A 13,308-nucleotide genomic window follows, 5' to 3' on the forward strand; every position below is an offset into this window, starting at 1 on the left:
AGAGGTTTTGGAAAGAAGAATAGCAGAAAAACCCCCAATCCAGGTGTACAAAGCTTGTTGCATCATACCGAAAAAGACTTGAGGCTGTAATTATTGCCAAAGGTGCTTCAACTAAGTACTGAGTAAAGGGTCTGAATACTTATGTCATTGTGATATTTCAGTTTTTTTCTTTTTAATAAAATTACAAAAAAATTCTACAATTCTGTTTTCACTTTATCATTATAGGGCACTGAGCAGGGTGGGAATTACACAATTTTAGGAGCAAGGCCATTTGGCCTTTGGTGTTGGCACTTTTTTAGAGCATTAAGGCCACATGCCAGGGCACCAAGGCCATTGAGTAAAATGCCTGGACTTGTAACCTATGCTATGAATAAATATCATAACTTCATACAATTAAACAAAAAAACATCACGCAAAATACAATGTGATTATACAACTATTACCAACAAAATAAATTGTATAATCAAAATGTATTCATACTGTGGGCATTTCGCTCTCAAAATATAAAAGTTTTTTGCTAGTATTCTCTGTTTCAGCGGAAATACATGAGATCTGCCGTTAACTAGTCCTTGTCAGCCAGCCAACTTGGGCTTATCATGTTTTCTAGACATCGTGATTTCCCAAAACTGAATAAATACCACACATAACAACACAAAACTGCTTTGCTAGTTCAATCATGTTGTAACTAGAATATCCGCTGGAAAAAATATTTTTTCATGGACTGATAGTTATACTTCTGCCGACTTCTGAGTCATTTTTTAATCTAATAGGTGCTGTGACAGCGACTCAGCAGCACAGCTGATCTTTATCTACAGCCAACTTATATTAACAGTTACATTCAAAGATAGGCTACTGCTTTCCAGTGTCAGCACCAGAACAAACATATATCTTTTCATAAACTCACCAGCAGATGTTTTATTTCAGCTGGGGTGGTGTCACTCCGATTAATGTGGCTAAGCAGCAAAAGTAACAACAGTAAGCAGTAACAGGCTGAACAGAGTTATATAATCACCTTTTCAGGCTACTATAAGTTTACCTCTGAAATAAAGACGCCAGTTTTCACAGATGTGTTGATATATTAAATGTTCATTTCAAACAAATTGACAAATTAATTAAATCAATGGCCTAGGCTACCCATAAAGACTAAACAAATTAATAACAATTTATAGGCTAACTGATAAGATTAACACATTAATAACAAGAACAAAGTTACAGCCTGCACATCTCTGTGGAAAATCTTCCAGGTACTGTAAGAGGTGCTGAATCTGCCTCAGCAGGTACTGTACAGCAGATTCAGCAATTCATTTTGGGTCGGGATTCGCTTTTTTTTTTCCCTCGGGATTTTCTTGCATCCATGATAACCTTGAGAGATTGACTGCTTGGGGCACACCGGCCAAATTGGCCGTGAGGGATACAATTATTTTCAGGGCACTATGGCCAGAGTGAGGGGCAACGAAGGCCATGGCCGTCATGGCCGTGGTATAATTCCCACCCTGGTACTGAGTGTAGATTAAGGAGAGAAAAAATAATTTAAACAATTGTAGCATCAGGCTGCAACATAACAAAAGTCAAAAAAGTGAAGGGGTCTGAATACTTTCTGAATGCACTGCATATGCAAAGGAAACTTATGTTTCCACAATTTCGCTTCAATCAGTTAATAGAAACTCTCTGCATTTCAACTTTGAAAGTAACACACAATTCTTTTGTGGATTGTCAAAATTAAAACTTTTTAAAATGTCATGGACAATTAGTATAGAGCCACATGCACACTGGAATTAAAAGGAAAAACTGTGTTTGTTTCCGTATGTGTAAATGTGTTAATTCCACTACAGACAGATAGTTTTGAACCAGGCTGTTCTCATGAAACATTCGTAGGAATTCCTACGAAAAATAATGCACAAATTTCCGTGCATATTCCTACGAATTTCCAGCAGCATGAGCGATCAGCGCGCCTGCGCGAGCCCCGAAGCGAGAGCCTTAAGAAAAATGGCGGACATTCCTTTTATTCTCAGTGGAAAATGCAATATTTTAAGAGAGCTCATGCATTCAAATGCGTTTTGATAACATTTCTAGCGGGAAATGTGCATTTTATTTCCAAAATCTTCGTTCAGTTAGTGTATATGTTTACTTTGTTAGTTATTATGAAGATTCTTTCAGGTTTCTATTGTTGCTATGGCTGTTGCTATGGACGCTGCTACCACTGTCGCTGATGTAGCTTCCGCTCGCCGTGGAAATCTGGGGAGGGAGGCGTGGGGTTAACCTGCTCTCACAGAAATCCGTGAAATGAGCATGACCTCCTAATAACGCATTGCGTGCTCCTCGCATGTAACCTGTTTTAATCGACTTCTATGGTTTTAATTCCGTGTGATCACCACACAAACGATGTTCACTGGAAGTCGGCGAGATTCCATGACGTCACGCTGTGGGTGGTGGTTCATAGATCCCGGAAGTGCAAATTTAATCGATATTCCGGAAAAAGGTCTGATTATTAGCCATAACGTTGTAACCATTCAAGGCAGACTTACCACGAGCTATGAGGATGTGTAACGATGGCATGTGCTTCAGCCGAGTCCACAAGTCCCGTATAATATCAACTTTATTTTAAGAAAACACGTTTTATTTGCAATGTCATATCACGGAGAAGCACTACATTACCCATAATCCTAGTGTTTATCAGCGACGTATCTGATTTTACTTTCATCAATAAAGTCAATAAAGTGTAATAAAGTGCATGAAAGTTGATAATATGCTGATATGTTACGCCATTGAACACAACCCTTTCAGTCAGCGAAACAGAGCGGGTGGAAAAACCGCGGAAACACGTCAAAATAGCACTAACGATTTATATAGTCTATATATATATTTTTTTTTTTCATAACACATCTTTACTCGTGGTATAAACATAGGCTACATGTTAAGGTTATGGTTTTGCTGTTGAAAAACCACCGTATGTATGGTTTTTAAACCTAAATTCACAATGTTTATCCTAACCCGGAAGAAGGGTACCAGAACTACAATTCGTGCAGAGTTGCAACACACAGAGGTGTCCTGCGCCATAGATTTTGTAGTTCTAATATGTTATGTCTATTATGTGATGTTGTGATCACTAATTTTTCAATCTTTATTATAGTTTTTGGGTGTGGGAAGAACGCCTGTTTGGTCAGATTTTATTTATTTTTTTCTTAAGATAGTGAAATCATGTTTTTTCCATGTTTTGACACTAGTCAGTGGCGCCCCCTATTGGTTTGCCATCGGGCATGATAGTAGAGGTCAAGAGCTTTCCAAAAATGTTGACCCCATGTCTGTGCCATTTTTTGTTGCTGCACTGTAAGCAGCAACAAAAAAAAAATATATATATATAAATCGTTAGTGCTATTTTGACGTGTTTCCGCGGTTTTTTCACCCGCTCTGTTTCGCTGACTGAAAGGGTTGTGTTCAATGGCGTAACATATCAGCATATTATCAACTTTCATGCACTTTATTACACTTTATTGACTTTATTGATGAAAGTAAAATCAGATACGTCGCTGATAAACACTAGGATTATGGGTAATGTAGTGCTTCTCCGTGATATGACATCGCAAATAAAACGTGTTTTCTTAAAATAAAGTTGATATTATACGGGACTTGTGGACTCGGCTGAAGCACATGCCATCGTTACACATCCTCATAGCTCGTGGTAAGTCTGCCTTGGATGGTTACAACGTTATGGCTAATAATCAGACCTTTTTCCGGAATATCGATTAAATTTGCACTTCCGGGATCTATGAACCACCACCCACAGCGTGACGTCATGGAATCTCGCCGACTTCCAATGAACATCGTTTGTGTGGTGATCACACAGAATTAAAACCATAGAAATCGATTAAAACAGGTTACATGCGAGGAGCACGCAATGCGTTATTAGGAGGTCATGCTCATTTCACGGATTTCTGTGAGAGCAGGTTAACCCCACGCCTCCCTCCCCAGATTTCCACGGCGAGCGGAAGCTACATCAGCGATAGTGGTAGCAGCGTCCATAGCAACAGCCATAGCAACGATAGAAACCTGAAAGAATCTTCATAATAACTAACAAAGTAAACATTATATACACTAACTGAACGAAGATTTTGGAAATAAAATGCACATTTCCCGCTAGAAATGTTATCAAAACGCATTTGAATGCATAAGCTCTCTTAAAATATTGCATTTTCCACTGAGAATAAAAGGAATGTCCGCCATTTTTCTTAAGGCTCTCGCTTCGGGGCTCGCGCAGGCGCGCTGATCGCTCGTGCTGCTGGAAATTCGTAGGAATATGCATGGAAATTTGTGCATTATTTTTCGTACGATATCATACGAACCGTTTCATGAGAATACGTTGTTTTGAACACCTCAGAAAAAAATATACAATTAACAAAGTATCAGGCCATTCTGATATGTTATTTCCAAAAAAAAAAAAAAAAAAAAAAAAAAAAAAATTTACTTGACACTGTTGAAGTGATGTGGAAGTGTTATTATTAGATCATGGAAGCCAAATTCATTCATTTTCTTTTTAGCAATTCATCTGACTTTCTTATTCACAGTAACTCTCAGCATCTACATTTACATGGACTAAATAATTTGACTATTGGCCTTATTCTAAAGACAATAGTCTGGATAATCTGCTTATACAACTGCTCTATTCACACTGTATTTCCATTTACATGCTACAGATCACAACCTGAATTAGCCTGGCTTTACCAAGCATTATGTAAGATATGTCCATTTCTCAGAAAATATTTAGCATGTAGTGTGTTCTCTCCTCACCCCAGAAATGTTCAGATTCCCCATAAAAGTCACTTAAGGGCGTTTTCACACCTATCTCGTTTGGTCCGGACTTTCGGACTTTTCAGTTTGATCCGAACCTAAATTACAGGTGTGAAAGGTGCCGCGGACCACAGTCCGTACCAAAGGACCAAAATTTGGTCCGACCAAAAGAGGTGGTCTTGGTCCGGACCCAACGAACCATGGTTCGGACCTTCTGCAGTGTGAAAACAACTGTTTATATGGTTCGGACCTTCGTATCAATGACAGGAAGTTTTTTTCTTCTGCTGCTCTCGATTTAATCACGGTACAGGAAGTTACGTCACGCTAACCAGCTGGTTACCATGGTTATGCATCTCCGACGGCATGCTAACTTTAGCTGCTAACGTTAAACGTTGCTGTGACACGCAAGGCGCAACGTTAGTCGACTCGTGTCCGTTATTATGCTGAATGAAAAGTGTCACACGGTAAAATGTATAGCACTATAAAGACAAGTTAATACATCACTACTGACAGCTCATCTTTTCAAGAAATATTCCCACACTCACCTTCTCTCCGGAATACACATTGCCATACCTCGCAGGACTGTATGCCGTTTTCTCCTCCTCTCGATAAAGTTTTCGCATGATGAGGAGGCTCATCTTGCAAATAGCAATTACTCTGATGTATTGCTCATTAACTTGATGCTGCTGGTAGCAATATACCAACAAAAGTATTAGAACGGGAGAAAGATGGCTGGCTCCAGTGCCGGCTTTACCTATGTCGCTGACGACTCTACCTATGACGCCGATAAAATCCTGCGGGTATCCCTCCGGCCGGCGCCCCTCCAACAGATGGCGCCCTAGGCAACTGCCCATACCGTCTATGCCAAAAGCCGGCTCTGGCTCGCTCGATTCATTTTCTGTAAACAGGAAGTAGCCTAATACTGATGTCAGATGCCGGCCGGCCAGCCCAACAACTCAGCGTAACCAAAGCAAAATGAGCCGCGGAAGTGCATGGGGAGTTGATGCGTCCTCTAATGAGAAGAATAAATTTCCCCTGTATGTTTGTCTTGTAAAGTCCGTTACTCTATTTGCAGTGTGAAACCAAACCAACCGGACCAAATGTATTACAATGTAACAGAATCACGGAGTTTGGTTCGGACCTTGGTTCGGACTTTCAGGTGTGAAAACGCCCTTAGAGAGCCACTGGGCAGTTGGATCGGGGCATGTGTCACAGTCTCTTGCAGAAATTCTAATAGGATGTTGTATTATTATTAAGGTGTATACATGGTGAAAATACCTCTCAGTAACCTGACAAAAGTTGGAATACTCCACATGAATATTCCATTCACATAGACATGTTATTCCAAGTATTTTCTTAATATCTGAATATTGCAGTCTATGTAAATGTAGTCAGTGAGGTCAACTGTAGAATAAGCTTAAATTTCTTGATCATCAACATTACAAGCAAAGAGTAGCAAGGAGGTTAGGGGTCACATTTCTCTCCTTGTTTCCACCCTTTCAGTTGGTGTTAACAGTTGGCCTGCTAGCAGTGGTGGTGTACCTCTACACAGTAGTGGCCTTCAATTTCTTCAGGAAGTTCTACAACAAGAGCGAAGACGGAGAATCACCAGACATGAAGTGTGATGACATGCTGACAGTGAGTGGGACAGAAAAAGGACAAAATGCCTTAGGGGCCCTCAAATGATCTCACCAAAATAGTAATAAACACACACACACACACACACACACAAGGAAAACAGCTTGAAATACATGAATCTAAGATGAAGATGGGAGGGGGAGGGGACATTAGAACAAGGAGAGCATGTGTTACATAAATGCATGAAGGAAGCAAAGCTAATGGCTGTTGAAGGTGCAGGAGGGCCATGCAGGGGGAGCAAGACCAGGGACAGCAGGGCACCAAGACAGAATCAGGGTCTCAAGATGGGAGCCACATTCATCCAATGAAAAACAGACATCAGCCATTCACACAGACAGGGTGTATAAACAAAACACAGCTTGGTCAGAAATGATATTATCCATAAGTTAAAGACAATAAATAAGTCTTAGGTTTGGTTTTAAAAGTATTCTGAGAGTTTGCATCCCTGATTTCTGTAGGTAGACCGTTCCAGATAAAAGGAGAGTGGTGACATAGGAGTGTCACATATGAGTAACGTGACATGACATGCCATGACATGACATAAAATGTACCTTTATTGTTCAGTTTGGTGCAGCAGCGCAAGGGAATTTAGTAGTAATTTCCATAAATACCTATGCATCAGAAAACACCAGTGGCTCTAGCCACAGCTTTTTCGCGCTACGTGACGGAGAAAGCCTCTAGTTCAGTGACGCATCAGTTTCATTCTTACGTATCTCCTACACACCTGCTTAAGCTCCAGGGTATCATAAATCCAAGGTCTTGAATGTTTACAGCTAATTTTCACAGGAGGAATCAGGTCAGCAAGCTCAGCAGTGGTAGAGGCATTAATGCAATGACAGCTATGAACTTTTCCTAAGACAAATACAAGTCCAGTTGCCTACGATTCAGTTTGCCCAAAGAGAATAAATGAGAATATCCATAGACTATGAACCATGGTAGAGGTATCTGGCAGGAACGAGTGTTACCTGGAAAGTAATGAGAAAATGGTCAGAAAGGGCAGTGGAGCATGGAGAGATTACAATGTCAGAAACATTTAGGCCATGACCCCAGATCAGACTTCAAGTGTTGCCACTGGAATGAGTGGGCTCATGGACATATTGGTTGAAGCCAAAAGTGTCTATAATAGCTGTAAAAGTCTATTAAAGCCTATTAAAGTCCCTAGAATCAGGGTTTTATCCCCTCTAGTGATAACATCAAAGATAAAATCAGAGAACTCTTCTAAAAATTGACTATAACCTGTAGGGCAGTAGAGCACTACTATGAGGAAAGATGAGGTAGTGCAGGATTGCTTCTTGGCGAACAACTCAAAGGACGCAAAGTTAGGTGTATACAGGGTGTTCAGAGAAAATTGAGCATTACAGATTAGTGCTATGCCCCCACCTTTCTTTGCTGCTCCAACACCATGAGAAAAGGAATAGCTGGAGGGTGCGGCTTCATTTAAAGGTAGAATAACATCTGGTTTCAACCAGCAAGTTTCACACAAACCCATCATGTCAAGACTGAGTTCACTGATCAGGTCACTGACCAGGAATTCCTTAAGGGAAAGCATTTGAATACTGATAAAACCTAACTTCAGGGTTACTGGCCTTTTGCATCAAGGGAGGGAGTCAGCTGAAAGGGAACTAGATTGGTCCATCTAGACTGAAAGAAGCTGGATGGGCAGGATAGTACATTGACGGGAAAAGCCACTGCTGTCAGAGGGAGTATTAAGAAGGAAGTAGTTGTATCTTTAGTTCACTGATACACTAATTCATTCAGTTATTGGTATACAGCTGTGAAAAAATTAGGACACCCCATCAAATCTTCAGTTCTTTATTAAGAAATGTAAACATATCAATTTCTGATCTTGTTTTTATTTGTATCTGTAGCTTGAGGTGATGTAATTGCAGGTAAACAACAAAAATTAACCTTGTTTTACTTATTAAACAAAAGAAATCAACAAAAATGCATTTTCCTGTTGAGGAAAAATTAGGACACTCTATGCCCTAATAGCTAGTGTTTCCCCCTTTGGCTGAAATAACTTCAGTGAGACGTTTCTTGTAGCCATCTACAAGTCTCTGACATCGGCTGGAGGAAAGTTTCCCCCACTCCTCAATGCAGAATTCTTTCAGCTGTTTGATGTTTGACGGGTTTCTTGCATGCCAGGCCTGTTTCAAGTCAACCCACAGCATCTCAGTAGGATTAAGATCTGGGCTTTGACTTGACCATTCCAGAACACTCCATTTCTTACTTTTCAGCCAGTCTTTGGTGGATTTACTAGTATGTTTTGGGTCATTGTCATGCTGCAGGGTCCAGTTCCATTTCAGCTTCAGTTTTTTGACAGATGACAGATTTGTCACTTGTTCCTCAAGCACCCTCTGATATACTGAAGAATTCATGGTGGACTCTATGATGATGAGCCGGCCAGGTCCTGCTGCAGGAAAGCTTCCCCAAACCATGACACTTTCACCTCCATGCTTCACAGTTGGTTTGAGGTTCTTTTGCTGAAAAGCTGTATTTGGTCTATGCCAAACATGCCTTTTCTTATTGTGTCAAAATAATTCAATTTTAGACTCGTCTGTCCAAGGCACATTATTCCAGAAGTCCTGTCCTTTGTCTACATGTTTCTTGGCAAACTTCAGTCTTGCCGTTATGTTTTTCTTGGACAACAAAGATTTCCTCCTTGCACACCTCCCACGAAAATTCAACTTTTGGAGTCTCTTTCTGATTGTTGATGCATCCACTTCCACATCAACTGTAGCAAGTGCTTGCTGTAGATGCCATGATGATATTTTGGGATTTTTGGAGACTTCTTTAAGCATCTTAGGGTCTGCTCTTGGGGTGAACTTGATTGACCAGCCTGACCTGGTCAAGTTGGCTGTTGTCTTAAATGTTCTCCATTTGTAAATTTTTTTCCAGACAGTGGAATGACTGATTTCAAATTGTTTCGAGATCTTTTTAAACCCCTTACCAGACTCATAAGCTTCAAGAATCTTCTTTGTGAAGGCCTCAGACAGCTCTTTGGATCTCACCATGGTGTTATCTCCCACTTCAAGAATCAAGAACAAACCAAACTTAATGTGTGAGGTTTAAGTAAGACAAGCCTCCCACACAATGCTCTGTAATGATGTTGTAATCATTTACACCTGCTCTGTTAAACAACAACAATGTGGGCGTGTCCTGATTTATTCCTCACAAGCAATTGCATTTTTCAAAGATTACATTTTACAGATTATTTTAAAATAACTTTTCTACTGTCTTATTTGTTTAGTTATATCACTTGAATCTCTAAATATTGTTAAAATGGAGATCAAATGTCCATATGTTTAACTATCTTATAAAAAAACACTGGCTTTCATAGGGTGTCCTAATTTTTTTAACATGACTGTGGCTAAAAACATACAGTTATAAAGGTTAAATATTACAAATGTGGAATCTTTGATTTGTGCTATTGGTATTATTAGGAGATTGTGTACAGTGACTAACATAGACCACAAGGTGGCAGTTTAGACCAGAGTCATAAGTGAAAAAAGGACATTAAAAAAACAAACAAACAAACAAACAAAAATGGGGAAGTAACCTTGAAGTTTTTTGAGGTGAGCAGTAAAATACCACATGTTTGTCAGTGTAATAATGACCAGTTTGCTCTGTAAAAGGCTGAAGGCAGAAACAAGATGTTCTGGGATTTTTTTTTTTTTTTTTTTTTTGTAGAAGTTACTTCTACATCACAAATACATAGTTATATTAACCTTAACTTTATGGTGAAAAAACAGACTTGTAGCTATAGGACTCAGCACACTGTGAGGGCTTCTCTTTAGCAGGATCTCTATTTCCCTGTGATTCTGCCTGATGCAGGGACAGGTGTCATGCTTGGCTCAGGCAGTGATTTATGTTGCTTGATGAAATAGTGGTACCAAGTCCAGTATGGTGCAGGCCATCCACTTTCAGTTAGGGATGCACCGATCTGCTTTTTTCGCTTCCGATACCGATACCGATATCTGAGGTTTAGTATCAGCCGATACTGATCCGATACCGATACAGAAAAACAACACTGAATTACCTAACAAATGGTATGTCTCAATGTGTAGAAAAGACTGGGATCATTCTTTTGTGCAAGGCATCATCAGACTGACTTAAACATTTTTTTTCTTTTTTTTTTTTAACAAATAAACAGATATAAAAGTACTGAATTACTTATTTATTTAATAACTATGCACCAGTACAGCAATCTTAAATAAACCAATAGCTTCACAAGCTTGGTCAAACATGTAAAAAATATAACAAAACCTCTCCCGGTTCATGTATTTATGTAAAATAAATAATAAAGGAGCTGAAACTGAGAAAAAAACAACAACAACAGCTTGGTTGGTAGACATTCAAAATAAACAGCAATCAGCTCTTTACAATGGATTGGTGCACATAGGAATTAAACATCCATTACAAAAGCAGCTGAATAAAACAATAGCTTCACTAAGCTTGGTAAAAAAAAAAAAAAATCAGCACGTGACGTCACTCACAGTGCACAGCATAGAATTAGACTGAATAGATCGGCCCCTATGGATCGGGCCCATTGTCACCGATACCTGATCTAGAATTTTCTTTAATATCGGGACCGATACTGATACAAATTTCGGATCGGTGCATCCCTACTTTCAGTATGCTAGGTAGAACCCAGAAGAAGGACCAGTTATCTACAAAAGAGAATCCATCATCTGCACATAACTGCACAAGCCATTGATTCACTGACACTAATCAGCTGTGTGAAAACATCCATGGAATGAAAACATCCATGGAATGAAAACATCCATGGACAGGAACAGGAACACAAACTATCCACATGGAATGTGTTGTCCAAGTGAACATGGACATACTTTTACAAGCAGACCTGATCAGTGTGTGTGTTTTGTATGACCATTAAGATGCTATTGCTGTGATATACCGTATTGATCTGAATATAAGACGATATTTTTTCCATTGAAAATGCCCGGAAAAAACGCCCTCGTCTAATATTGGGGGTCTAAGCAAATACACATGTATTGTACTTGCATATGTTCCGTGCTTGAATACAGCACACTTCCCCCGCTCTGGCACGGTTGGAAGGGGTGTGCTCCAGCACGGTACGGGCGTTCATGCACGAGCACATGCACGGTCACGCACGCAGCGGGTGAACGTGGATACAACGTAAATCATGCAACTTTCCTCCTGCCTCCGCAAAATCGATTAATGCGCAGCGCGATTACCGGCGAATGGCCGCGCCGCGCAATCAATAATCAACCATGTTGTCTGTGTCGCTGTCCATGGTGCTGCTGCAACCGCATATAAACAAAAGTTGATTTATGATGAAAGGTATATATGGCAGTCTGTGTGCGCCGCGCACCTGTCAGATCCGGCAGACCTGACCGGGTGGGCGCGGTGCCGACCGAGGCACCGGGCGGCATCAGGTGGGCCGGCCGGTGTGCGCTGCCACCTGGTTGAATGTAGCAGCCAGCTGACATGCCGCTCCGGCTGTCAGTTGGACGCTTTCTGAAGTTAACTCCAAAACTGTCAAGGTAAATAAACATCCCTTAACCCTGGCCCTGAGTGCAATGTGAGACGGTGGCGGTCTCAGAAAGAAGAGCTAAAAAATGCCCACAGCCAGAGAAGGGCTTTTCGTGGTCCAAAAACTGGTCGATTCAGCGAGATTGACAGGAGGGTGTGCGATTTTGTGAATGAGAAACGTAGTGAAGGACTGCCCGTTACGAGGGCTGTGATGCAGCAGAAAGCACTTGAAGCTGCCACAGAGCTCAAAATACCCCGCACTGAGTTTAAAGCTAGCATGGGCTGGTGTTGCAGAATGCAGTGGCGGATTTAAGAAATTTGGGGCCCAAGGCAAAGGCAGGCATGGGGCCCTCTGAGATGAGAGGACAATACACAAAACAGGGGCCCCGAGACACACATAATACGATAAGCATTCTGCTGGCATTTTAGCGAAAGTATTTTAATCAAAAACATAATTAATGTGCGCAAATAAGTAATAACTGTATTAACCATAAGTGTATGAGGAGTTTTATGGGGCCCTCAGGAACTTGGGGCCCTAGGCAACCGCCTAGTTTTGCCTAATGGTAAGTCTGCTCCTGGCAGAATGTCCATATAAAAAGTATTTTTCCAAAAAAGGGTCTTGAAAAAGAGGGGTCGTCTTAAAATCAGGGTCGTCTTTTATTCGGGTCAATACGGTAGTAAGGAAGTTAAGCTAACATTGGCAGGTTAGCAGGTTATGAGCGAAGGAGTAGCAGACTCAGTTTAATACTAATATTACTATTATCACTATTATTTTCACTACTACTCACATTACTAAGTTTTAAGTAATTATTATTTAAATCATTAGCTGTTGTTGATCATTATTGATCTAACATCATTATATTTACTTGTATTGATATGAATTTCTGCTTTGGGGATCAATAAAGGCAAATCTAATCTAAATCTAATCATTAGCTATACTTCATTGTCCTTTATAACTGGTGGACGTGTGACTAAATACAGTGTTTAATCTCTAGATCAGATTTTCAGGACATTTCTATATTGAATTCAGTAATGAATTCAACTTTCTATCTTTTTAAAACTGAGGCAATCACACAAACCTTCTTCAGAAAATGTATCATTTCCTCGTTTATGTAGATTTATTATATTGAGTAAATAATACTTTATCTCATACAATCACATAAATTATAATTGTTCATGTCATTTATAGTTAATGAAGTTTGATGGAAACTTGTCAGAAATACATTAAACTTGCACAATTGACATTTTTGATTGTACTGAGCAACAAAGGAAAAAATAAAATAAAACAAATAGATGGGGCAAAGCAAAGCAGAGAGAAAGAGAGGTTAAAAAGGGTGAAGGATCAACAGCATGGGTAATGAAGCTGTT

The 13,308-nt window shown here is 40.0% G+C and overlaps 1 protein-coding gene across 1 annotated transcript in view; it reads left to right on the forward strand.

The window, feature by feature from the left end:
* ryr2a (ryanodine receptor 2a (cardiac)) overlaps positions 1–13,308 on the forward strand; it is a 666,625-nt gene that overhangs the window by 638,061 nt on the left and 15,256 nt on the right. Inside the window, exon 109 of the mRNA XM_030078094.1 lies at positions 6,289–6,423. Within this exon, the coding sequence (XP_029933954.1) occupies positions 6,289–6,423 (135 nt within the window). The remainder of the gene's footprint in view (positions 1–6,288; positions 6,424–13,308) is intronic.

Source organism: Myripristis murdjan, chromosome 19 (genome assembly GCF_902150065.1).
Source record: "Myripristis murdjan chromosome 19, fMyrMur1.1, whole genome shotgun sequence".
NCBI lineage: Eukaryota > Metazoa > Chordata > Actinopteri > Holocentriformes > Holocentridae > Myripristis > Myripristis murdjan.